At 44.6% G+C, this 26,861-nt stretch overlaps 1 protein-coding gene across 1 annotated transcript in view; it reads left to right on the top strand.

Annotated features, from left to right (window-relative positions):
* LOC311115018 (ceramide glucosyltransferase-like) overlaps window positions 1–24,978 on the top strand; it is a 36,797-nt gene extending 11,819 nt beyond the window's left edge. The window contains exons 3-9 of the mRNA XM_084190236.1: window positions 1,638–1,740; window positions 5,533–5,634; window positions 6,160–6,272; window positions 15,996–16,174; window positions 20,581–20,667; window positions 21,452–21,638; window positions 22,552–24,978. Coding sequence (XP_084046362.1) covers window positions 1,638–1,740; window positions 5,533–5,634; window positions 6,160–6,272; window positions 15,996–16,174; window positions 20,581–20,667; window positions 21,452–21,638; window positions 22,552–22,722 — 942 coding nt within the window. The 3' untranslated portion in view covers window positions 22,723–24,978. The remainder of the gene's footprint in view (window positions 1–1,637; window positions 1,741–5,532; window positions 5,635–6,159; window positions 6,273–15,995; window positions 16,175–20,580; window positions 20,668–21,451; window positions 21,639–22,551) is intronic.
* The last annotated feature ends 1,883 nt before the right edge of the window (window positions 24,979–26,861 follow it).

Raw genomic sequence — 26,861 nt, 5'->3', positions numbered from 1 at the left:
GAACACTGTTGACGGGGTCAGGGGGCCAGTAGAACACTGTTGACGGGGTCAGGGGGCCAGTAGAACACTGTTGACGGGGTCAGGGGGCCAGTAGAACACTGTTGACGGGGTCAGGGGGCCAGTAGAACACTGTTGACGGGGTCAGGGGGCCAGTAGAACACTGTTGACGGGGTCAGGGGGCCAGTAGAACACTGTTGACGGGGTCAGAGGGCCAGTAGAACACTGTTGACGGGGTCAGAGGGCCAGTAGAACACTGTTGACGGGGTCAGAGGGCCAGTAGAACACTGTTGACGGGGTCAGAGGGCCAGTAGAACACTGTTGACGGGGTCAGAGGGCCAGTAGAACACTGTTGACGGGGTCAGAGGGCCAGTAGAACACTGTTGACGGGGTCAGAGGGCCAGTAGAACACTGTTGACGGGGTCAGAGGGCCAGTAGAACACTGTTGACGGGGTCAGAGGGCCAGTAGAACACTGTTGACGGGGTAAGAAGGGCCAGTAGAACACTGTTGACGGGGTCAGAGGGCCAGTAGAACACTGTTGACGGGGTCAGGGGGCCAGTAGAACACTGTTGACGGGGTCAGAGGGCCAGTAGAACACTGTTGACGGGGTCAGAGGGCCAGTAGAACACTGTTGACGGGGTCAGAGGGCCAGTAGAACACTGTTGACGGGGTCAGAGGGCCAGTAGAACACTGTTGACGGGGTCAGAGGGCCAGTAGAACACTGTTGACGGGGTCAGAGGGCCAGTAGAACACTGTTGACGGGGTCAGAGGGCCAGTAGAACACTGTTGACGGGGTCAGAGGGCCAGTAGAACACTGTTGACGGGGTCAGGGGGCCAGTAGAACACTGTTGACGGGGTCAGGGGGCCAGTAGAACACTGTTGACGGGGTCAGGGGGCCAGTAGAACACTGTTGACGGGGTCAGGGGGCCAGTAGAACACTGTTGACGGGGTCAGGGGGCCAGTAGAACACTGTTGACGGGGTCAGGGGGCCAGTAGAACACTGTTGACGGGGTCAGGGGGCCAGTAGAACACTGTTGACGGGGTCAGGGGGCCAGTAGAACACTGTTGACGGGGTCAGGGGGCCAGTAGAACACTGTTGACGGGGTCAGGGGGCCAGTAGAACACTGTTGACGGGGTCAGAGGGCCAGTAGAACACTGTTGACGGGGTCAGAGGGCCAGTAGAACACTGTGCAGGGTCTAATACTAATTCTAGTTTTAGTCAGTTCAGTCCTGACTCAAATTTTCAACTATCTGTTTTAAAGTGTTTTTTCTTGTAACCCACGACTCCCTGGAAAACAGTGGAAATTGTTACTGAGTGGAATATCCTGGTTAAACAAATGAATTTAATAAATGCCTCGTGGCTTGGACTAACATTTCTGTCTTTCTCCACAGTTTTGGAATACAGTTTCTCTACAGTATTGGACTAACATTTCTCTCTCTCTCTCTCTCTCTCTCTCTGTTTCTCTCTACAGTATTGGACTAACATTTATCTCTCTCTCCGTTTCTCTCTACAGTATTGGACTAATGTATCTCTCTGTCTTTGTCTCTCTGCCAGTTTGAGATCCTGCTGTGTGTGCAGGCTCTCCGTTTCTCTACAGTATTGGACTAATGTATCTCTCTGTCTTTGTCTCTTTGCCAGTTTGAGATCCTGCTGTGTGTGCAGGACCATGACGACCCAGCCATTGATGTTTGTAAAAAGCTTCTTGGAAAATATCCCAACGTTGATGCTCGTTTATTTATAGGTAAGAGCCTATAATGTGTTGATGTGTTCTTTGAACAACTGTCAATTCATGTCTCATGTCCTGCTATTCTAAGATCTGTCTAATAAATATGTTAAAATGTGTAGTTGTAAGTAGGGAAACATGTCAATGCTCAGTACTGTGTCCTGTCAGTACACAAGGGGACTGACTAAACAAGAATCCATAGTTGGGCTATTCCATGTGAGCGTGGACGGAAAATATTTTTGGTATCTAAGATTGTTCTGGCAATTCTCACATAGAAACTTAATCGGGAGGAAGGATGTTTGACATGCTTTTTACATTTGTATCACATACAAGTGAACATTTTAGTCCCTTTTTAGACCTGTACAGTGCCTTGCAAAAGTATTCATCCCCCTTGGCGTTTTTCCTATTTTGTTGCATTACAACCTGAAATTTTAAATTGATTTTTATTTGGATTTCAAGTAATGGACATACACAAAATAGTCCAAATTGGTGAAGTGAAATGAAAAAAAATTACTTGTTTCAAAAAATTCTAAAAAATAACGGGAAAGTGGTGCGTGCATATGTATTCACCCCTTTTGCTATGAAGCCCCTAAATAAGATCTGATGCAACCAATTACCTTCAGAAGTCACATTAGTTAGATTGCACACAGGTGGACTTTATTTAAGTGTCACATGATCTGTCACATGATCTCAGTGTATATATACACCTGTTCTGAAAGGCCCCAGCAACACCACTAATCAAGGGGCACCACCAAGGAAGCGGCACCATGAAGACCAAGGAGATCTCCAAACAGGTCAGGGACAAAATTGTGGAGAAGTACAGATCAGGGTTGGGTTATAAAAAAATATCTGAAACTTTGAACATCCCACGGAGCACCATTAAATCCATTATAAAAAAACGGAAAGAATATGGCACTATAACAAACCTGCCAAGAGAGGGCCTCCCACCAAAACTCAAGGACCAGGCAAGGAGTTAATTAATCAGAGGCAACAAAGAGACCAAAGATAACCCTGAAGGAGCTGCAAAGCTCCACAGCGGAGATTGGAGTATCTGTCCATAGGACCACTTTAAGCTGTACACTCCACAGAGCTGGGCTTTACGGAAGAGTGGCCAGAAAAAAGCCATTGCTTAAAGATAAAAATAAGCAAACACGTTTGGTGTTCGCCAAAAGGCATGTGGGAGACTCCCCAAACATATGGAAGAAGGTACTCTGGTCAGATGAGACTAAAATTGAGCTTTTTGGCCATCAAGGAAAACGCTATGTCTGGCGCAAACCCTACACCTCTCATCACCCCGAGAACACCATCCCCACAGTGGAGCATGATGGTGGCAGCATCATGCTGTGGGGATGTTTTCCATCGGCAGGGACTGGGAAACTGGTCAGAATTGAAGGAATGATGGATGGCACTAAATACAGGGAAATTCTTGAGGGAAACCTGTTTTGAGACTGGGACGGAGGTTCACCTTCCAGCAGTACAATGACCCTAAGCATACTGCTAAAGTAACACTCGAGTGGTTTAAGGGGAAACATTTAAATGTCTTGGAATGGCCTAGTCAAAGCCCAGACCTCAATCCAATTGAGAATCTGTGGTATGACTTAAAAATTGCTGTACACCAGCGGAACCCATCCAACTTGAAGGAGCTCGAGCAGTTTTGCCTTGAAGAATGGGCAAAAATCCCAGTGGCTAGATGTGCCAAGCTTATAGAGACATACCCCAAGAGACTTGCAGCTGTAATTGCTGCAAAAAGTGGCTCTACAAAGTATTGACTTTGGGGGGTGAATAGTTATGCACGCTCAAGTTTTCAGTTTTTTTGTGTTATTTCTTGTTTGTTTTACAATAAAAAAATATTTTGCGTCTTCAAAGTGGTAGGGATGTTGTGTAAATCAAATGATACAAACCCCCCAAAAAATCTGTTTTAATTCCAGGTTGTAAGGCAACAAAATAGGAAACATGCCAAGGGGGGGGGGGGTGTTATGAGTGTCTCGGGTATCAAGTAATTCATGATGCAAGAATATACTTAACACTTAGATGGAGAGTTCATACAAATATGTAATATTCGGTACCGGGTTCGTTAACAAAAGGAGCATGCTCTGCCTCTTGCCATCCGAACTCACAGACAAAGAAAACCTCTCAGTTTATATATGTCATGTTACACGTTTCTTCAACAACATCTGTTAACCCTCAGTGGGCACTCCCTTCTTTGATGGTATTTACCCAAGTCAGTAAATCATATATATATATCAATCATTCTAAGATAAACCACCAGTAAGCTCCCTCGACTGATCTACTAAATGTCCTTGTTCCCACCACTATGAAATGACATCATAACAGGGGGTGAATACTTTCACAAGCTGTAATACCCTATGATCCGTGAACCGGTACATGATACAGACCGCATACTTTTAGTCATGTAGTGTATGTGGACACCTGTTCGTCGAACATCTCATTCCAAAATCATGGGCATTAATATGGAGTTGGTCCCCCCCCCTTTGGCTGCTATAACAGCCTCCACTCTTCTGGGAAGGCTTTCCACTAGATGTTGGAACATTGTTTGCGGGGACTTGCTTCCATTCAGCCAAGAGCATTAGTGAGGTCGGGCACTGATGTTGGGCGATTAGGCCTGGCTCGCAGTCTGCGTTCCAATTCATCCCAAAGGTGTTCGATGGGGTTGAGGTCAGGGTTCTGTGCAGGCCAGTCAAGTTCTTCCACACCGATCTCGACAAACAATTTCATTATGGACCTCGCTTTGTGCACGGGGGCATTGTCATGCTGAAACAGGAAAGGGCCTTCCCCAAAGTTGGAAGCACAGAATCGTCTAGAATGTCATTGTATGCTGTGGTGTTAAGATTTCCCTTCACTGGAAGTAAGTATATATTATTTCATGGGACAATATACTAACGTTATTGATAATTTTTATTTATACAATTGTACAATGTATGTATTAGTTCTCGACACATTGGTGCGGCTGTCTTCCAGGTTAAGCGAGCAGGTGTTAAGAAGCGCGGCTTGGCGGGTCATGTTTCGGAGGACGCATGACTCGACCTTCGCCTCTCCCGATCCCGTTGGGTAGTTGTAGCGATGAGACAAGATCGAAATCGGGGAGAAAAAGGTGGTAAAAAATAAATAATGTAATGAATTGAAGGTTATTTGTTGATGTGAAAATCAAAATGTACCGTTTTTTGATTTGTATTATTATTATTATTATTATTGTTATTTATATTTATAAGGTTGTGTCATTAGATTTGGGGTGGGGTCCCAGAAATTCTGGCAGGAAAAAATGGGGTCCCCGCTGAAAAAAGTTTGAATACCACCACTGGGTTAACAGGAAGTGGAACCATCTGAATACCACTGGGTTAACAGGAAGTGAAACCATCTGTAAGTGAGGGTTTAAGAGAATGTATTGGTTTCATAACTGGTTCATGACCCAGTCTGGTGATCGTGACCTCCAGCGGTTACTGGTTAGGGCACCTCCAGCGGTTACTGGTTAAGGCACCTCCAGCGGTTACTGGTTAGGGCACCTCCAGCGGTTACTGGTTAAGGCACCTCCAGCGGTTACTGGTTAAGGCACCTCCAGCGGTTACTGGTTTAGGCACCTCCAGCGGTTACTGGTTAGGGCACCTCCAGCGGTTACTGGTTAAGGCACCTCCAGCGGTTACTGGTTAAGGCACCTCCAGCGGTTACTGGTTTAGGCACCTCCAGCGGTTACTGGTTAAGGCACCTCCAGCGGTTACTGGTTAAGGCACCTCCAGCGGTTACTGGTTAAGGCACCTCAGGCCACTGAAGAAAACTGATGTCCTTCTTTTACAGGAGGAAAGAAGGTTGGCATCAACCCCAAGATTAATAACCTGATGCCAGGTTATGAGGGGGCAAAGTATGACCTGGTGTGGATCTGCGACAGCGGAATACGAGGTAGGAAACTAACTCTGTGTGTGTCTCAAATGGCACCCTATTCCCTACATAGTGCACTACTTTTGAACAGGACCCAATGGAACCTTATTTCCTACATAGAGCACTACCCTGGTCAAAAGGAGTGCACTACATAGGGTGCCATTTGGAACATTTCCTTACTCTGATTTAATCATAACAGAATGAATCACCGCCAGTATTCCAAGTCAGTGAGCAGCCCTGTTTTTTCCTTTTTATCGCTGACTCACACCAAACTACTTCCCATTTGATCATGGAGATTCTGTGTGTTCTTGTTTTGAACCTTGAACAAATAAACTGAGCCTAGATAGTTTGATTGCTTTACATACAAACACAACATTATTTTATTCACCTATATTCAAATACTGTAGTTGAATGAAATACTATGAAAATGATAAGTAAGATCCCATTGCCTGATCTGTAAAATCCCTTTTTAGGGACAACTGCTGATTTATATAACAAATAAATAATAATCATTTTGGTAGATTGATTGATCCTCTTCCTCCCCAGTGAAACCGGACACTCTGACAGATATGGCCAACCAGATGACAGAGAAGGTGGGGTTGGTCCATGGCCTTCCCTACGTGGCTGACAGACAGGGCTTCGCTGCTACGCTGGAGCAGGTGAGCATCCATAGAGGCTCTCAATTCATCTTTCCTCCATCCCTTGCATCCTCTGTCCTTACCTCTAACTCAAAAGTCGGGAGTTAGAAAATTGAGAAAGCGCCAGAGGCAGTAGAGGCGGTAGAGGCGGTAGAGGCGGTAGAGGCGGTAGAGGCGGTAGAGGCGGTAGAGGCGGTAGAGGCGGTAGAGGCGGTAGAGGCGGTAGAGGCGGTAGAGGCGGTAGAGGCAGGAGGCGGTAGGAGGCGGTAGAGGCAGTAGAGGCGGTAGGAGGCGGTAGAGGCAGTAGACGGTAGAGGCGGTAGGCGGTAGAGGCGGTAGGCGGTAGAGGCGGTAGGCGGTAGAGGCGGTAGGCGGTAGGCGGTAGAGGCGGTAGAGGCAGGAGGCGGTAGGAGGCGGTAGAGGCGGTAGAGGCGGTAGAGGCAGGAGGCGGTAGAGGCAGGAGGCGGTAGAGGCAGTAGACGGTAGAGGCGGTAGGCGGTAGAGGCGGTAGAGGCAGGAGGCGGTAGGAGGCGGTAGAGGCGGTAGAGGCAGGAGGCGGTAGGAGGCGGTAGAGGCAGTAGACGGTAGAGGCGGTAGACGTAGAGGCAGTAGACGGTAGAGGCAGTAGACGGTAGAGGCGGTAGAGGCAGTAGACGGTAGAGGCGGTAGACGGTAGAGGCGGTAGAGGCAGTAGACGGTAGAGGCGGTAGAGGCGGTAGACGGTAGAGGCGGTAGGGGCAGTAGACGTAGAGGCAGTAGACGGTAGAGGCAGTAGGCGGTAGAGGCGGTAGAGGCGGTAGAGGCAGTAGACGGTAGAGGCAGTAGACGGTAGAGGCAGTAGACGGTAGAGGCAGGAGGCGGTAGGCGGTAGAGGCGGTAGAGGCGGTAGAGGCGGTAGAGGCGGTAGAGGCGGTAGAGGCGGTAGAGGCGGTAGAGGCAGTAGAGGCGGTAGAGGCGGTAGAGGCGGTAGAGGCGGTAGAGGCGGTAGAGGCAGTAGACGGTAGAGGCAGTAGACGGTAGAGGCGGTAGAGGCGGTAGAGGCGGTAGCATTCTTACAGAGACAGACCACTATTGGAGTCTGATGCTGCACTAGGTCAATGTGACTTGACTTAATCCTTGGAGTTCTGAAGCCTTGTTCACACTGCAGGCCTTAATGCTCAAATCTGTTTTGGAATACTGACTGTCCAAACAGCAAGTTACAAGTGACCAAATCGGATTTGTGTGTGTGTTCAGACAGCAGTCATTTGCATTCACACCTCTTGACTTTTTCCACATTTTGTTGTGTTACAAAGTGGGATTAAAATGGATTTAACATTTATTATAAAATGAATGGAAAATAAAACACTATCTTGATTAGATACATTTTCAACGCCCTGAGTCAATACGTGTTAGAATCACCTTTGGCAGTGATTCCAGCTGTGAGTCTTTCTGGGTAAGTCTCCTAAGAGCTTTGCACACCTGGATTGTACAATATTTGCACATTATTCTTTTTTAAATTCTTCAAGCTCTGTCAAGTTGGTTGTTAATCATTGCTAGACAGCCATTTTCAAGTCTTGCCATAGATTTTCAAGCCGATTATTAAGTAAAAACTGTAACTAGGCCACTCAGGAACATTCAATGTCGTCTTGGTAAGCAACTTAGGTTATTGTCCTGCTAAAAGGTGAATTTGTCTCCCAGTGTCTGTTGGAAATTAGACTGAACCAGGTTTTCCTCTAGGATTTTGCCTGTGCTTAGCTCCATTCCATTTATTTGTATCCTAAACTCTCCCTAGTCCTTGCCAATGACAAGCATACCCATAACATGATGCAGCCACCACTATGCTTGAAAATATGGAGAGTGGTACTCAGTGATGTGTTGTGTTGGATTTGTCCCAAACATAAGGCTTTGTATTCAGGACATAAAGTTAATTTCTTTGCCACATTTTTTGCAGTTTTACTTTAGTGCCTTGTTGCAAACAGGATGTATGTTTTGGAATATTTTGTATTCTGTACATTCCTTCTTTTCACTCTGTAATTTAGGTTAGTATTGTGGAGTAACTACAATGTTGTTGATCCATCCTCAGTTTTCTCCTATCACAGCCATTAAACTCTCTAACTGTTTTAAAGTCACCATTGGCCTCATGGTGAAATCCCTGAGCTGGTTCCTTCCTCTCCAGCATGTAAATCTTGGTGGGGCAAACCCCCCCCCCAACATTTTTTTTTTGCCAGCAAAGCCACTACAGAACACTAAACAATACATCAATTGCACTAATAACGGTGACAAACGATGCCCACACACTGTTAGGGCCTCCATAAAGCCGTCCCAACAGCAGTCTCAACACCTTACCACTGCTCCACCTGGCTATCAGCGGAGCCTTGTCTGGCAGCGAAACAGTTCATTCAGCGTCATTTACTGCCTTAAAAAATAAACATAGCTGATATGGCTGACTTGCTTAAACAAATGTGGTTTCTACTGACAATTGAGATGTCCAAACTATGGCATAAGGGGACGACGAGCGGATACGAGGCAATCTGTAATTTAGATTAAGACATTAATGAGCGAGCTAGGACGGACGTAGTCAATATAACTATTTGTTCAGCACTTTTGAAATGTACAGCGACAGAATTCAGAACACGGGCCGTTCTTATAGTGTTCTCCCTGTACACCAAGTCAGAACCGTAGGATAAATAAAAGGGGCATATAAGCAGACAATGAAAGCTTTTACAATATTCGATGATTACATTTCTCTAAAACAGGTTATAGGCTGCATGTGCACCACCAAGTCAGAACAGTAGGCGAAATTAGAGGGGAAAATAGACCAAATTATTAGGGTGAGGCACATGGGCTACTAACAGCTTACTACACAACATACACTTATGTATACTGTAGCTAAGAAAGTAAAACTATCTCCCTGGCATATTACGTTACTTATTCAGCAGCATACAAGACGCTTTTGGACTCACCTTGTTGTGCTGTGCTCACTTGAACAGGAAGGTGGCGTGGCGGTCCTTCATGGGCAAATGTTGTTATCAAAGTCTGGATTTATGGTGCTTTCAAGACAACTGGGGACTCTGGGGGGGGGGGGGGGGAAACAAGGTTGAATCATGACGTCAGTGATCTTCAGGTCGTAGCTCTAGAAAGAGGCCTGAGTTCCCGACTTACAATTCCGAGTTGGATGACCGTTCAAAACGTATTTCCCCAGTAGGAGCTCGTTTTCCCCCGAGTTCCCAGTTGTCTTGAACTCACTGAAGTCAGATTTTCCAGTTCTGAGTTAACAGTTGTTTTGAGCGCGGCAGAAATCATGCTGGATTGACAGCGTGGCCGATGTTGAATGTTTATCATTTTAAGCTTGGAAAAGAGAACCTTAAACCGAGAATTGGGACCACACACCCACTCCACTGAATAGCGGGCTAGTGATTGCTTTGCAATGCTTGCAGTTAGCCACTGATCCCTTCCAAACCACTCATTTGTTGAATTTGCGATTTCCAATTTGTTTAATGTTTATGTCCAATGGCCGATGAGCACCGATACGTTTTATCTATAATTTCTCTTCATTATTTATCTTCATATGACAAGGAATAAAAAGGATTTGCCAGTAGATTGTCGACTTCATTCATGATGATGACTGCTAGCTAAGATTTGGAAAGTATGATGTTGACATGATCAGGCCAATCCAAGCTACTGTAGATATGTGATTTGATGTCATTCTATCTGTTGCCAATGACCTTGAGCCTTTAACTTTATGGCAGCTCCCAAGGGGCTTGAATCTTCGAGCTCTACCCTTAGATTTGGCAGATGTAGTGTCCCCATGAGTGACAGAACACTGAGCCAATCACGGCGCAACTAGAGAACATTACCAACCCCTACGCTCCGTATTTTCCGCTGGCTGCCCCACCACCACAGAAAGCACTGAGCTAGGCTGAAACACCTGCATTTTGGAGCTGCCTTTACTCAAGAAAGCAAAAAAGAGACCATGTTTTTTACACTGTTTGCAAACTGATATGTGACGCGTATTAATGCCAAAATAACATGTAAAACAGGAAACCCCATCTACCCTTCTTTGCTAACCATTGGAAAACCTCCCTGGTCTCTGTGTTTGAAATTCACTGCTCGGCTGAGGGACCTTACAGATAATTGTATGTGTGGGGTACTGAGATGAGGTAGTCATTAAAAAATAATCTTAAACACTATTATTGAGTCCATGCAACTTATTATGTGACTTGTTAAGCACATTTTTACTCCTGAACTTATTTAGGCTTGCCATAACAAAAGGTAGAATACTTATTGCCTTAAGACATTTCAGCTTTTAATTTAGGAAAAATCAAAACCTTATTTACATAAGTATTCAGACCCTTTGCTATGAGACTCGAAATTGAGCTCAGGCGAATCCTGTTTCCATTGATCATCCTTGAGATGTTTCTACAACTTGATTGGAGTCCACCTGTGGTAAATTCAATTGATTGGACATTATTTGGAAAGGCACACACCTGTCTATATAAGGTCCCACAGTTGACAGTGCGTGTCAGAGCAAAAACCAAGCCATGAGGTCGAAGGAATTGTCCGTAGAGCTCCGAGACAGGATTTTGTCGAGGCACAGATCTGGGGAAGGGTACCAAAGAATGTCTGCAGCATTGAAGGTCCCCAGGAACACAGTGGCCTCCATCATTCTTAAATAGAAGAAGTTTTGAACCACCAAGACTCTTCCTAGAGCTGGCCGCCCGGCCAAACTGAGCAATCGGGGGAGAAGGGCCTTGATCAGGGAGGTGACCAAGAACCCGATGAAAAAATAATGCGGCATATCTAATCACTCTGACGTCAATGAAAATGTGCTCAAAAATCTAATCAAACACTTAATGAGAGCCCATGAGCTCATGTTGCGTAACACTTTTATAGGCTATGCAACTGCGTGAGAAAACAGAGTTTGATGGCCTCTACTAAAAAGAGGAGGATCCCATCAGCTTTCTATAGGCTAGACATACTATTTATTTCTCAACTTTCCTAATATTAAGCACATTGTTTCTCTTTACAACAGGAGTATAGCCTACCTGGCTGGCATGAAAATGAACCACGTGAAAAGTGTGGTATTCTTTTCCCCCTGCCCATATTCCAAGACAGGTGCATGATAATGGTCCATTCTAAATCAAAACAAATTTCACATATATATTATTTAGTATATGTAAAGACAAGATCAAATCAAGAATAGTCTGATGGGTGACAATATTAGCCTATCACTTGTTAATTATTGCATTTTGGAACATTCACGCTTATAGCCTACTGCCGTATGCACATTGTTGCGCTTATAATGTGAAGAAATAGCCTAATAGTTTATCAACATTTTTAAGCTAAACGTTCTTATCTGTTGTGTCAGCCTCATTGCTTAAAACAGGTTTTTTGACGTTAGGCCTACTGATCTTGTTGGCTGACGAAAAGTAAATGTGGACAGTTCTTCCAATATCTTCAATGTGCGCCTCGGAATTGGATAAGGACATGCACAGTTGCGTCCCCGACGTGTCCGTCTTCACTTGTAGCCTGTGACAAAGACCCGATCAGGTGACGGAGAGCAGTGTGAATGAGAGGTGTTTCGGCGTGCAGCCGGGAGAAAGGAATTATGATTATTATATTCAGCCCAAGGGCACAACGGCCACTGGCTGCAAAAGGCATGGATTTTATTTAGGGGGCATTACGGCCACACAAAAGGGACGCAGTCAGGAAATTTGAGGCATTATCAAGTGCTTATCAAATTGTAAATGAGAGACTGATGCCGTATGTACAGCCTGCACAAAAACCCAGCAGAGCTCATGCTTTTCATGCGACTTTTTCAAATCATTAGTCGCATCATGCAGTCTTAGAATGTATTAAAATTGAAAACATATAGCACAACATTTGTATCACAACTAAAGTTACATAAATAACTCTAAATTAAGCATATAGGAATACCTATTTAGATGTAGATTGTTCCAAAAGTCTGCATCAGTGGCTTGTAAGCTATGCATGGTCAATTACCGTGCGACCGGCAGTTATTTCAAATAAAATTTTATTGGGCACATACACATATTTAGCAGATGTTATTGCGGGTGTAGTGAAATGCTTGTGTTCCTAGCTCCAACAGTGCAGTAGTATCTAACAATTCACAACAATACTCACAAATCTAAAAGTAAACGAACAGAATTAAGAAATATATAAATATTAGGATGAGCCATGTCGGAGTGGCATTGACTAAAATACAGTAGAATAGAAAACTGTATATACAAAAGTATTTGATCCCCTGCTGATTTTGTACGTTTGCCCACTGACAAAGACGTGATCAGTCTATAATTTTAACGGTAGGTTTATTTGAACAGTGAGAGACAGAATAACAACAAAGAAATCCAGAAAAACGCATGTCAAAAATGTTATAAATTGATTTGCATTTTAATGAGGGAAAGTGTTTGACCCCTCTGCAAAACATGACTTAGTACTTCGTGGCAAAACCCTTTTTGGCAATCACTTTTACATATTTACATTTACGTCATTTAGCAGACGCTCTTATCCAGAGCGACTTACAAATTGGTGCATTCACCTTATAGCCAGTGGGATAACCACTTTACAATATGTATTTTTTTTTAAAAATTGGGTGGGGTAAGGGGGGGTAGAAGGATTACTTAATCCTATCCCAGGTATTCCTTAGAGGTGGGGTTTCAAGTGTCTCCGGAAGGTGGTGAGTTACTCCGCTGTCCTGGCGTTGTGAGGGAGCTTGTTCCACCATTGGGGTGGAATCACAGAGGTCAGGACGTTTGGCAACTCGAACCTTCAGCTCCCTGCACAGATTTTCTATGGGATTAAGGTCTGGAGACTGGCTAGGCCACTCCAGGACCTTAATGTGCTTCTTCTTGAGCCACTCCTTTGTTGCCTTGGCCGTGTGTTTTGGGTCATTGTCATGCTGGAAACCCATCCACAACCAATTTTCAATGCCCTGGCTAAGGGAAGGATGTTCTCACCCAAGATTTGACGGTACATGGCCCCGTCCATCGTCCCTTTCATGCGGTGAAGTTGTCCTGTCCCCTTAGCAGAAAAACACCCCCAAAGCATAATGTTTCCACCTCCATGATTGACGGTGGGGATGGTGTTCTTGGGGTCATAGGCAGCATTCCTCCTCCTCCAAACACGGCGAGTTGAGTTGATGCCAAAGAGCTCGATTTTGGTCTCATCTGACCACAACACTTTCAACCAGTTCTCCACTGACTCATTCAGATGTTCACTGGCAAACTTCAGACGGCCCTGTATATGTGCTTTCTTGAGCAGGGGGACCTTGCAGGCGCTGCATGATTTCAGTCCTTCACGGCGTAGTGTGTTACCAATTGTTTTCTTGGTGACTATGGTCCCAGCTGCCTTGAGATCATTGACAAGATCCTCACGTGTAGTTCTGGGCTGATTCCTCACCATTCTCATGATCATTGCAACTCCACGAGGTGAGATCTTGCATGGAGCCCCAGGCCGAGGGAGATTGACAGTTATTTTGTGTTTTTTCAATTTGCGAATAATCGCACCAACTGTTGTCACCTTCTCACCAAGCTGCTTGGCAATGGTCTTGTAGCCCATTCCAGCTTTGTGTAGGTCTACAATCTTGTCCCTGACATCCTTGGAGAGCTCTTTGGTCTTGGCCATGGTGGAGAGTTTGGAATCTGATTGATTGATTGCTTCTGTGGACCGGTGTCTTTTATACAGGTAACAAGCTGAGATTAGGAGCACTCCCTTTAAGAGTGTGCTCCTAATCTCAGCTCGTTACCTGTATAAAAGACACCTGGGAGCCAGAAATCTTTCTGATTGAGAGGGGGGTCAAATACTTATTTCCCTCATTAAAATGAAAATCAATTTCTAACATTTTTGACATGCGTTTTTCTGGATTTTTGTTGTTGTTATTCTGTCTCTCACTGTTCAAATGAACCTACCATTAAAATTATAGACTGATCATTTCTTTGTCAGTGGGCAAAATCAGCAGGGGATCAAATACTTTTTTCCCTCACTGTATGCTGATGGTACTGTGTTGTAGAGGGAGTGGAGTATTAATAACCCCTTAAATGTAATGGCAAAATCTAGATTTCCGTCTAAATAGACATACCCAAAAGTAACTGCTATTCATGTGGAATTACATGATTCTGACTTGCAAAAACTTGGTATATTTGGAAAGAAGACATCTGGGAGATGAAGAGGAAATGATCAGAAGATCGATGGGAGTTACATAGATCAGAATACACAAGATCAAGCACACACAAAATCACTTTTTTTTTTGCTTTTTTTTTTTAAGTCATCTTTCATTGACAAGCTATACGTGAATTATTGATGACTAGAGCTGGAAACAGATAAGATGGCTTCCACAACATGTGAACAATGCTAAATGACTAAAGATATACAAAATAAAAAATTAATATCTGAAAAAAATATGGGATTGAAAGACCTAACTAGAAGTGGGCAGATGTTTTAGTAAAAGTGGCGTCAGGTGTGGTCATGGGACGTTTCCAAATGTCTCTAAACCTCTCCAAAGTGGCATGTGTCTATAAATTAGGTAATTCCAGTGCTATTACATATTTGCAATCCCTAAATGCTATTTGTTCAGTATAAAAACAAGATTTCTACCATATCAACCTCACTCAAACATTGTGGTGGTGTTATGGGGTATCCAGGGTACATTCAAGTGTCCTTTCAACCTCTCCAAAGTGTCCAAAGGTGGTAATTGCACTGTTTTTGCCCACTGGATGGATGTGCCTAAAAGTTATTGTTCACTATAAAAACTACATTTCTACAACACCAACCTCTCTCAAACATTGTGGTGGTGTCGGGGGACGTACAGGGGATGTCCAAGTGTTTTTTTCATCCTCTCCCAAGTGCCTGAACGTTTAGCCTAGGCGTATCCAATGTATTGGTCCCACATACAAATGAACTGTTTACAAAAACAATATAAAAGTACCAGTCAAAAGTTTGGACACACCTACTCATTCAAGGGTTTTTCTTTATTTTTACTATTTTCTACATTGTAGAATAATATTGAAGACATCAAAACTATGAAATAACACATATGGAATCACGTAGTAACCAAAAAAGTGTTAAACAAATCAAAATATATTTTAGATTCTTCAAATAGCCACCCTTTGCCTTGATGACAGCTTTGCACACTCTTGGCATTCTCTCAACCAGCTTCACCTGGAATGCTTTTCCAACAGTCTTGAAGGAGTTCCCACATATGCTGAGCACTTGTTGGCTGCGTTTCTCACAAAGACACAGCGGTTTGAACCAAAAATCTCCAATTTGGACTCATCAGACCACAGGACACATTTCCACCGGTCTAATGTCCATCACTCCTGTTTCTTGGCCCAAGTGTTTTGTTTCCTCTGACTGTTTCTGACAGACTCCTATGCCTTTTTTTAGAATTGTGCAGACCTCGCTCATTTTATAACGACGTTCGTTTTCCAACAATAGATTGTTATTCGCCATCCTGTTTGTCTGACAGATGAAGAACCTTTTAAACGTAAATAGTATTTGTTTTGATATTTGTTTTTGTGGTGCGTTAAACCAATAAACAATGAAGTCCAAAAAACTGAAGGGTGGTTCCTAAACACACACAAAAGGGACAGAAGTCCAGAAATTAATGTTACATTTTTTCATGTTTTTTTTTCTCCATTCTTGCCTTTTTTGTCTCGTGTACTTGGGCAAGGTCTAGGCGTCGAAGGTCTAGGCGTCGAGCTAAAGACTGTTACCTGTCCTGCTAATCTTCCTCCATTTTCCCAACAGGTGTACTTTGGCACGTCCCACCCGCGCTCCTACATCTCAGCCAACGTGACGGGTATTAAGTGTGTGACAGGAATGTCGTGTCTGATGAGGAAAGATGTCCTGGACCAGGCTGGAGGGCTCATAACCTTCGCTCAATACATCGCTGAGGACTACTTCATGGCTAAGGCCATCGCTGACAGGTGCAGTCATTACCACACAGTCATATCAAATACATGTTGCTGCTTACCTTACATCGCTGACAGGTGCCCCACACAGTCATATCAAATACATGTTGCTGCTTACCTTAACCACCCTTTGCTCAATGCATCCTAGAGCCTAGGCGGCAGGTAGCCTAGTGGTTAAGAGCGATGTGCCAGTAACCGAAAGGTCGCTGGTTCTAATCCCCGAGCCGACTAGGTGAAAAATCTGTCGATGTGCCCTTGAGCAAGGCACTTAACCCTAATTGCTCCTGTAAGTGGCTCTGGATAAGAGCGTCTGCTAAAATGACTAAAATGTAAATGTATTTACAGCCTAGTTTATGTTGTCACTTTTAATTTTTTATTTTATATATATTCTGAATGTTGGTATTGAATTGAATTATAGGCAGATTTTAGGACCTAGATTAAGATTCTCCATTGGCCATGCTTTTTAGTCCAGGACTAGGTCTAATATTTTCATTGGAAACCAGCCCTATTTGTTTTGCATGTAATTTATAGTGGTTACATCCAGTGGTTAGAACCAAAAATGATTTTCCAATCGTTTCGTTCTGAACTAGAACCACCATTTTTTTTTCGTTCCGTTCCACTTTTCCGACCAGCAAAATAAAGTTCTGAACCGGTTCCAACCCGCCAAAAAGTACAGGTTAATATAGTTTATTTATGTTGGTTTTTTTTGCAGAGCAGCAGCAGAATTAAATAAAAACATGTCTTACCTTTTTGTAGTTAATAAATCCAATGTGACATGTGATAACTATAGTATCCTTAACTATCATTGAAAAGGTTAATCCATTCTCTAATAAAAAAATCTCTCTCCCTCATTTCTTAATCACGCTTGTAATGTCAGTAGGCTACTAGAGTATGCTTTCCAGGGGTGAGGAGGGTTTTGGCAGATCATTTTTATTTATTTAAAAAGCAGATAAATAAAATTGTATCCAGCCAAAGGAGAGGCTGTATCTATCATAGCTTACACCCGGAATTCACGCTTCAGCACAGAATTCACGCTTCAGCACAGAATTCACGCTTCAGCACAGAATTCACGCTTCAGCACCATTCTCTCCGCACGTGCGCCTGCTGCTGGGGAGAGAGAGGAGTCTTTGCCTAGGCTACTGTTGATTTGCGAAGATTGGTGACCTTTTTCATTGAAGTTAGGGCTGACCCCATTTAGTCGACTAATCGATTGTTTGGTCGATAGGCTGTGGGTTGACCGAGATTTCTTTTAGTCGAGCAGTAGCAAAAATAAATAAATAAAATGGTTTAGAAGAACCCTGTCTGATTTGGCTCCTGATCCATGGGGATGGGCCCAAAATGGCTCCTGATCCATGGGGATGGGCCCAAAATGGCTCCTGATCCATGGGGATGGGCCCAAAATGGCTCCTGATCCATGGGGATGGGCCCAAAATGGCTCCTGATCCATGGGGATGGGCCCAAAATGGCTCCTGATCCATGGGGATGGGCCCAAAATGGCTCCTGATCCATGGGGATGGGCCCAAAATGGCTCCTGATCCATGGGGATGGGCCCAAAATGGCTCCTGATCCATGGGGATGGGCCCAAAATGGCTCCTGATCCATGGGGATGGGCCCAAAATGGCTCCTGATCCATGGGGATGGGCCCAAAATGGCTCCTGATCCATGGGGATGGGCCCAAAATGGCTTCTGATCCATGGGGATGGGCCCAAAATGGCTCCTGATCCATGGGGATAGGCCCAAAATGGCTCCTGATCCATGGGGATAGGCCCAAAATGGCTCCTGATCCATGGGGATGGGCCCAAAATGGCTCCTGATCCATGGGGATGGGCCCAAAATGGCTTCTGATCCATGGGGATGGGCCCAAAATGGCTCCTGATCCATGGGGATAGGCCCAAAATGGCTCCTGATCCATGGGGATAGGCCCAAAATGGCTCCTGATCCATGGGGATGGGCCCAAAATGGCTCCTGATCCATGGGGATGGGCCCAAAATGGCTCCTGATCCGTGGGGATGGGCCCAAAATGGCTCCTGATCCATGGGGATGGGCCCAGTCCATCAGTCTGAGAATTGTGCTACTGAAATTGTATATGGTTATATTACATAAGAACAATGGTGCAACACTAATAATATTTTGTAACAAACGCGCTTTCTCCCGCGTTGGATAGCGGTCGCTGTCCGCGGTTCTGAAACTAAGAAAAGTGAGGAGAGAGGAAACCCCAACTTAATTAGGTCTATAATCAATAGCCGAACTGTTAAACGTGCCCGGCTTTAGAAATCATCCATATCTACAGAAATAAAACAGATCCTGCTTCTGTTGCCTGTTTGATTGTTTGTTTAATAGCCTACTGATCACCGAGCCTCAAGCAACCACAACATGTCGGATAAACACTTTCACAAATTCGGCAGTTTTTAATCTTTTAACAATTATTGTTTTAGGGATTTGTTTCTTTTTTTAAAGGCAATAAAGTTGTCTGTAAAGTTTCTGCGTATGTTACACGTCGAAACACAAGTAATGGTGTTTTTGTAATTTGTTATAGGCTGTTTAAGGACACGTAAATGTGGCTCATTTGGCTAATATCCCTTGTTTATTGATGGTGCTGGCAGCGCGAGGTCGGATCTGAATGCATATTGATGTCCAGTAAATTTAAAATCTTCCAGGTCACGTTGTCCGGCGCCACATTTTCAGAAATCCTGGCAAACACACTTGTAAAGATGTTCTGGCAGGGAGGCAGACACTGGAATACGTTTCTGAGTGACAGAGTGAGGTCTTTTTGTGGAACCGGGGAAAAAAATGCCCGGAAGGTGAAAGAACGTTATTAACTGCTTTTAAAAGAATGGTTCTGTTCCGGAACAGTATAGATCACTTTCATTCACGGTTCTGATTCTGTTCCTAAAAAAAAAAAATATATATATATTAGGGCTGTCAAATGATTAAAATGTTTAATCAAATTAATCAGAATTTTCAGTGGATTAATCATGATTAATCACTATTTGCAATTACACCTGAATCCTAACCATTTTTTTTCTGAAATGCATACCAAAAGATAAATAACAGGACACAGATACATAATTTTCATATTATGTCTGTTTATTAACACAGCCAAATAATGGTGTTTTAAATCAAGCTGAAACATACTACACACCATAATATTTGTCTTTGTAATGTTCCATCACTTCCTCTTTGGCATTCCTCTTAACCAGGATGTACAATTTACAGTATTCAATTGAACAGAAAGCAATAAATGTAGTCAAATCATAACAGTGACCTACCACATTTTTGCACAATTTGAGTCATCTGTGGAAAAAAACATTTTCAATAAAACTTTTAAATCAAACCAAAGAACAATCTTTTACCTTTTCCTCCATTCTTTAATCCAGTTGCTCAAAAATCCAGTTGCTAACTACTATAACATGTTGCACTGAAACTGGTCTTTTTGTTTGAACATCACCTTTCAAATCTACTGAGCTTCATCATCTTTCAGCCAGTTGCTGAGGCAAACTAACTTGTTCACATTTTCTGAAAGTAAAGCTGACCTTTTCTTGTTCACAATGTGACCTGCAACTGAGAAAAGTCGTTCACAGGGAACAGTGGTTGCAGGAGTGGCTAGATATCAAATTATCTGAGGTTGATTTTGTTAATTGCCTGCAAACATTCAGCGTGGTCTGGCGCAAACCACTTGCTGAATCTGACGGCCCAGCAAACGCATGTTTGGCGTTGACATGGTACTTCAAGCTTGAACAGCTCCGGTGAAATTGAAACTCCTTCTTACAAATCTTGCAAATAACCTTGTACTTGTTAACTGTACCATCATCATTCTTTTTATATTTGAATCCGTCAATAGGCCCACTTTGCTCACCTTGCTCCATCTCGCCTCTAGCTCCCAACCACTTTCCTGACCTGAATAATTTGTCACACTGCGCATGCGTGAAATGCGTTAAAAAAATTGACGTAATTAACAGCAAACAACTAATTAACGTCGTTAACGCGCTATTTTTGACAGCCCTAATATATATATATTTCTGCTTTCCAATTCTTTACCCTGAACCCGGGTCCAACCCCTGTTTACATCTTTGCCTTATAGTCCCTTGCTACTTTGACCTGTTTTATTGTTGATGTTTATTGTGCCACAAAACATCAATGATTGATATGGTCGTGTTATGGTTTATTGACGCCATTGGCCAGGTCTTAACTCCAGGTCTTAAAGGGGAAGTTCGGTATTTTACAACTTGATGTTCGATAGTTCCTCAACCTGAAAGTAGTCTATGGGCCAGGAGGATCTGTAATATGTGGGTTGTTTTTTCTTTAAGCTGCCACTACAAAGGTCCGCTAACTTTAGCCACCGCTCGCTAACAATCAACGGGAGTGATTGAGGCTGAACTTCCCTTTTAATGTTTCCTTTGTCCCTCCTCCTTATCTTGCAGAGGATGGAAATTCTCCATGGCAACGCAGGTAGCCATGCAGAACTCCGGGTCCTATTCAATTGCTCAGTTCCAGTCCCGCATGATCAGGTAAACAAACTATCAGGGCTTAAACTTTTCACACTCACCCATTTGTTATAGAGCAGATTCCTGGAGGGTCACAGACGACACATTAAAGGTCACAGACGACACATTAAAGGTCACAGACGACACATTAAAGGTCACAGACGACACATTAAAGGTCACAGACGACACATTAAAGGTCACAGACGACACATTAAAGGTCACAGACGACACATTAAAGGTCACAGACGACACATTAAGGTCACAGTAGACACATTAAGGTCACAGACACACAACTCTCCTCTACTTTACTGCTATGTGGACAATCAAAATGGCCACCATTCACACAACTCTCCTCTACTTTACTGCTATGTGGACACTCAAAATGGCCACCATTCACACAACTCTCCAGGAATTGAGTTTGACACCATTGTCCTAGATGATTTACATGGGCCATTATTTCTAAAGGTTAATTTAGCCGTTTCAGTCTCCCGACAGTCCACCGACTAGCCTGCCACATTGGGATTCAGATTGCTTCAGATCTACCAAACCCACTCTGATCAATGTAACGAATAAAAACAGTTTGATCAAATAGATATTTCACTTGTGTAAAGTGGGATGTTAAGACATTATACTGTGTCTATAGATAGTCTAAGGAGTGTCGCAACCATAGAAACAGAATATTATTACTTCCTGCTTTACAGCTATGTGGACACTCAAAATGGCCACCATTCCACCCATTTATAACACCATTTACCTGAATGTGGGACGTCTGTTCATTCTAATTCTGTGGTCTCATCCTCCCTCTCAGGTGGGCCAAGCTTCGTATCAACATGCTCCCCGCCACCATCTGTGAGCCCATCTCTGAGTGTTTCGTAGCCAGCCTGATCATTGGCTGGGCAGCGCATCACGTGTTCCGCTGGGATATAATGGTCTTCTTCATGTGCCACTGTCTGGCCTGGTTCATCTCTGACTACATCCAGCTCCGAGGGGTCCAGGTACAGGCACGCACTCACACACTGTCTGGCTTATTGCAGACCCCTGGTGTATGTAGTCACCTTGCAATTCTGTTGCAAAACGTTTAGTCTAAACAGTTTACTCCAAACTGAAATTTGGGGGGGGGGGGGTTATTGTGTGTAGATTGATGAGGAGAAAAACAATTTAATCCATTTTAGAATAAGGCTGTAATGTAACAAAATGTGGAAAAAGTCAAGGGGTCTGAATAGTTTCCGAATGCGCTGTAGATTGATCTGCATGTCATTGTGTCAGTAAGGGGAAAACACTGCATGAAACCTTCTTTACTATTCAGTTAACACAGACACTCACTCTCCCTCACACACTCTCTCTGTCTTCCACACCCTCCCTCCCTCACACACTCTCCCTCACACACTCTCTCTGTCTTCCACACCCTCCCTCCCTCACACACTCTCTCTGTCTTCCACACCCTCCCTCACACACTCTCCCTCACACACTCTCCCTCACACTCTCTCTGTCTTCCACACCCTCCCTCCCTCACACACTCGCTCTGTCTCCCTCACTCTCATAAACACATACCCACTGTTCCCAACTTTAAAAACATTAGGCACCAAACAGAATGTAAGGAGCACCAGAAAGAGAGAGATGTTTGATGTAATTTAGTCTTCATTAGGTCTGAATGAATCCTACCATCTCATGAGTAGCAGAACCTTTTCCTTTCTTCCTGGGCCAATCAGATTTCACCTACTGTCAAGTTAGCATGTTCTCTGGTGTTAATAATATGTCTGGTGTTAATAATATGTCTGATATTTATGTCTGGGAAGTAAAACTGATAACCACTGCTTGTTACTCTGAGAGACAGAAAAGTTCAGAATAAATCAGCTAGAAGAAACAAACACAACGTGTTTTTCCCTTCTGTCCCTTCTCCCCCTACAGGGCGGTGCTCCGTCCTTCTCCAAACTGGACTACGCTGTAGCCTGGTTCATCAGAGAGTCCATGACCATCCAGATCTTCCTGTCGGCGCTGTGGGACCCCACCATCAGCTGGAGAACGGGGCGCTACAGGTTACGATGTGGAGGTACGGCCGAGGAGATCCTGGACGTATAGCTGCCTGCCTGAGTCCTATCACCTCCAGGGACCAGAGACAATAGCAGACACAGACTGATGAGCATCCCAAATGGCACCCTATTCCCTATATAGTCAACTACTTTTGACCAGGGCCCACACTTGCCCATACTTTTTGCTCTGGTTAAAGGTAGTGAACTATAGAGGGAATAGGGTACCATTTGGGATGCGACCAGAGAGAGATGGCAACATTGAGTGGATAGAAGGAAACAACCCGCTATGGGCGTGATGGATGGAAGGAAACAACCCGCTATGGGCGTGATGGATGGAAGGAAACAACCCGCTATGGGCGTGATGGATAGAAGGAAACAACCCGCTATGGGCGTGATGGATGGAAGGAAACAACCCGCTATGGGCGTGATGGATAGAAGGAAACAACCCGCTATGGGCGTGATGGATGGAAGGAAACAACCCGCTATGGGCGTGATGGATAGAAGGAAGGAAACAACCCGCTATGGGCGTGATGGATAGAAGGAAACAACCCGCTATGGGCGTGATGGATAGAAGGAAACAACCCGCTATGGGCGTGATGGATAGAAGGAAACAACCCGCTCTGGGCGTGATGGATAGAAGGAAGGAAACAACCCGCTATGGGCGTGATGGATGGAAGGAAGGAAACAACCCGCTATGGGCGTGATGGATGGAAGGAAGGAAACAACCCGCTATGGGCGTGATGGATGGAAGGAAGGAAACAACCCGCTATGGGCGTGATGGATGGAAGGAAACAACCCGCTATGGGCGTGATGGATAGAAGGAAGGAAACAACCCGCTCTGGGCGTGATGGATGGAAGGAAACAACCCGCTATGGGCGTGATGGATGGAAGGAAACAACCCGCTCTGGGCGTGATGGAAGAAAGGAAACAACCCGCTATGGGCGTGATGGATGGAAGGAAGGAAACAACCCGCTATGGGCGTGATGGATGGAAAACTTCATATGGAATTCATATTTTCTTTTTAAGATAAAGAATTGTCCAGTGTTTGATCGTTTTTTAACCAGTTTGTTGAGATATTAGATTTATTATTAGGGGGCTCGTTTTCCTCTTGACCATCCACATGGTGAGAGACGGCCTACCTCCCAAATGGCACCCTATTCCTCAATTAATAGTGTTTTAATGTGAGAACTAAAGCTCCAAACCTACGGATTCTCTTTGGTCCATTTTGGGTTTACTGGTCAGGTTTTCAAAGCGCCATGGTCTTCTGCTGTGAGATTGCTGGCTATTTTTAACAGACTGGATGCGTCGCAAATTGGCACCCTATTCCCTATATATAGTGTACTGCTTTTGACCAAAGCCCATAGGGGTGTCATTTGAGATGCAGAGGGTATTCAACTCTTTACCCTACGAGGTCCGGAGCCCGGCTGGTTTTCTGTTCTACCTGATAATGAATTGCACCCACCTGGTGTCCCAGGTCTAAATGTGGAATGTGATTGTCCAAACTGTCCATGTGTTTCAATTTTCTGCCCCCCCCCCCCCCCCCCTTTTCATTTCATTAGTGTCACATTGTGTAGTGTGGGAGGTCTCTAGGTCTGACCCAAATGGTTCCGTATCCGGCAGGTAGCTTAGTGGTTAAGAGCGTTGTGCCAGTAACCGAAAGGTCGCTGGTTCTAATCCCCGAGCCGACTAGGTGAAAAATCTGTCGATGTGCTCTTAAGCAAGGCACTTAACCCTAATTGCTCCTGTAAGTCGCTCTGGATAAGAGCGTCTGCTAAAATGACTTAAATGTAAATATCTCCCCCGTATAGAGGACTACCTTTCAGACTCTGGGGCTGGGGAGACTGATATGTTCCCATGGCAACCTTAATCTTGAAGTAGTTACAATTATTTAATTGCATGGGTAACCTCATCATATTCATTGGATTATTTTCTAATCTATTTGTATTAGATTAGTCGTTTTAAAGCACAATCACGCTATTGGAGTGATGAAACGTGTTGATGCCAAATGCTGGCAGATTGATTCTCCTACTGATCATGTTTAAAACGCTGGACTCCATGCTGACTACCAGAGAACAGTAGGTTTCAACTGTTATGGGAGATGGGTAGATACTTCCCAATCGTCACAGGACATGTTGCTTCCAACTTGTAAACTGACTTTCTCCCAAACTATACTTCTGAATTTGAACAAAGAAATTAAGGCATTAGAAATGTGAATCTCCATCTGATTCTAGTATTATAATTTCTACCAGAGCAGTTAGAAATAGAAAACCCTTATTCCCCCTCTGTCTCCCACCTCCTCTCTCCCTCTCCCACCCCCTCTCTCCCACCCCCTCTCTCCCTCTCCCACCCCCTCTCTCCCTCTCCCACCCCTCTCTCCCTCTCTCCCTCTCCCACCCCCTCTCTCCCTCTCCCACCCCCTCTCTCCCTCTCCCACCCCTCCTCCCTCTCCCACCCCTCTCTCCCTCTCCCACCCCCTCTCTCCCTCTCCCACCCCCTCTCTCCCACCCCCTCTCTCCCTCTCTCCCTCTCCCACCCCCTCTCTCCCTCTCCCACCCCCTCTCTCCCACCCCTCTCTCCCTCTCCCACCCCCTCTCTCCCTCTCCCACCCCCTCTCTCCCACCCCCTCTCTCCCTCTCCCACCCCCTCTCTCCCACCCCCTCTCTCCCTCTCTCCCTCTCCCACCCCCTCTCTCCCACCCCTCTCTCCCTCTCCCACCCCCTCTCTCCCTCTCCCACCCCCTCTCTCCCACCCCCTCTCTCCCTCTCTCCCTCTCCCACCCCCTCTCTCCCACCCCCTCTCTCCCTCTCTCCCTCTCCCACCCCCTCTCTCCCACCCCCTCTCTCCCTCTCCCACCCCCTCTCTCCATTTCCCACCCCTCTCTCCATTTCCCACCCCTCTCTCCATTTCCCACCCCCTCTCTCCATCTCCCACCCCCTCTCTCCCTCCCCCACCCCCTCTCTCCCACCCCTCTCCCTCGTCTCTCCTAGCCTGGTCCCAGATCTGTTTGGACTGTCTTGACAATGATCATAGGCTACTGGTTTCCTGCTCAGCTGAAGAGATGAAGGATAGATTGGTGATGGGGTTCTGTTTACTTCTGTCAGTCACGGTAGGAAAATGAGGAAAACTTATTTTCAAATCTGCTGTTGATGCACACAAATAAATATTGATATGGCTGATATTGGTTACGTCCCAAATGGCACCCTATTCCCTATATAGTGCACTACTTTAGACCAGAGAATGGCACCCTATTCCCTATATAGTGCACTACTTTTGACCAGAGCCTTATGGGGGCTCTGGTTGAAAGTAGTGCACTATGTAGGGAATAGGGTGCCATTTGGGATGCAGTAATAGTTTTTAGTGACAAAGAGAGGAAGCAAAAGTAACAGCAATAAATGAATACAGCTTCCTGAACGAGACTTTGCTGTATTCCACTAAAACAGGATAGATATGATAAATATACGATATCCTGTATTGAAACATTTCAGATTTGTTATCGGAAGACGAGACTGAATAAAAAAAAAAGAACATTTCACCTTTCAGAGCAATGTGGTGGTGTTAGAAACAATTACTGACTGTAATAATGCATGTAAATATAAGTAGACTATTTGCGTTAAGGTTGGCAGTTAGAGCTGATCATATACCACCGTAGATGACATAGTAGCCAGGGTTGGGTCAATTCCATTTAAATTCTAGTCAATTCAGAAAGTTAACCCAATTACAATTCCAAGTTGAGCTCATTTAAAAAGCGTTTGAATGGATTGGAATTGAGATTTCAGTGTACTTCCTGAATTGAAATGGAATTGGCCCCAACCCTGACAGTAGCACACTGTGGAGAGTCGAACTTTGATTTAGGGGGGACAGTTTTATAATCTGGCAGCCATCTTGCTGCTGCTTGGATGTGACGATCAGAGCTGTAGTCAGATTGCTGGTGTCTCCTCTTTTCAACTGTTCTCATCATAAAGCATCTTCTGTTCACCTCACTGATGGACGAGTCTCCAACGCCCTGTTTTAGACTGCTTCATGATGTACTGGATCTGTGAATGAGCGTGTGAATGATGTACTGGATCTGTGAATGAGCGTGTGAATGATGTACTGGATCTGTGAATGAGCGTGTGAATGATGTACTGGATCTGTGAATGAGCGTGTGAATGTGAGCGTGAGAGAGACTGCCTTGCCGTTCTAGAGGAC

Source organism: Coregonus lavaretus (assembly GCF_964263955.1).
Source record: "Coregonus lavaretus genome assembly, contig: HAP1_SCAFFOLD_340, whole genome shotgun sequence".
Lineage (NCBI taxonomy): Eukaryota > Metazoa > Chordata > Actinopteri > Salmoniformes > Salmonidae > Coregonus > Coregonus lavaretus.
This window is presented reverse-complemented; position numbering and strand designations above follow the sequence as displayed.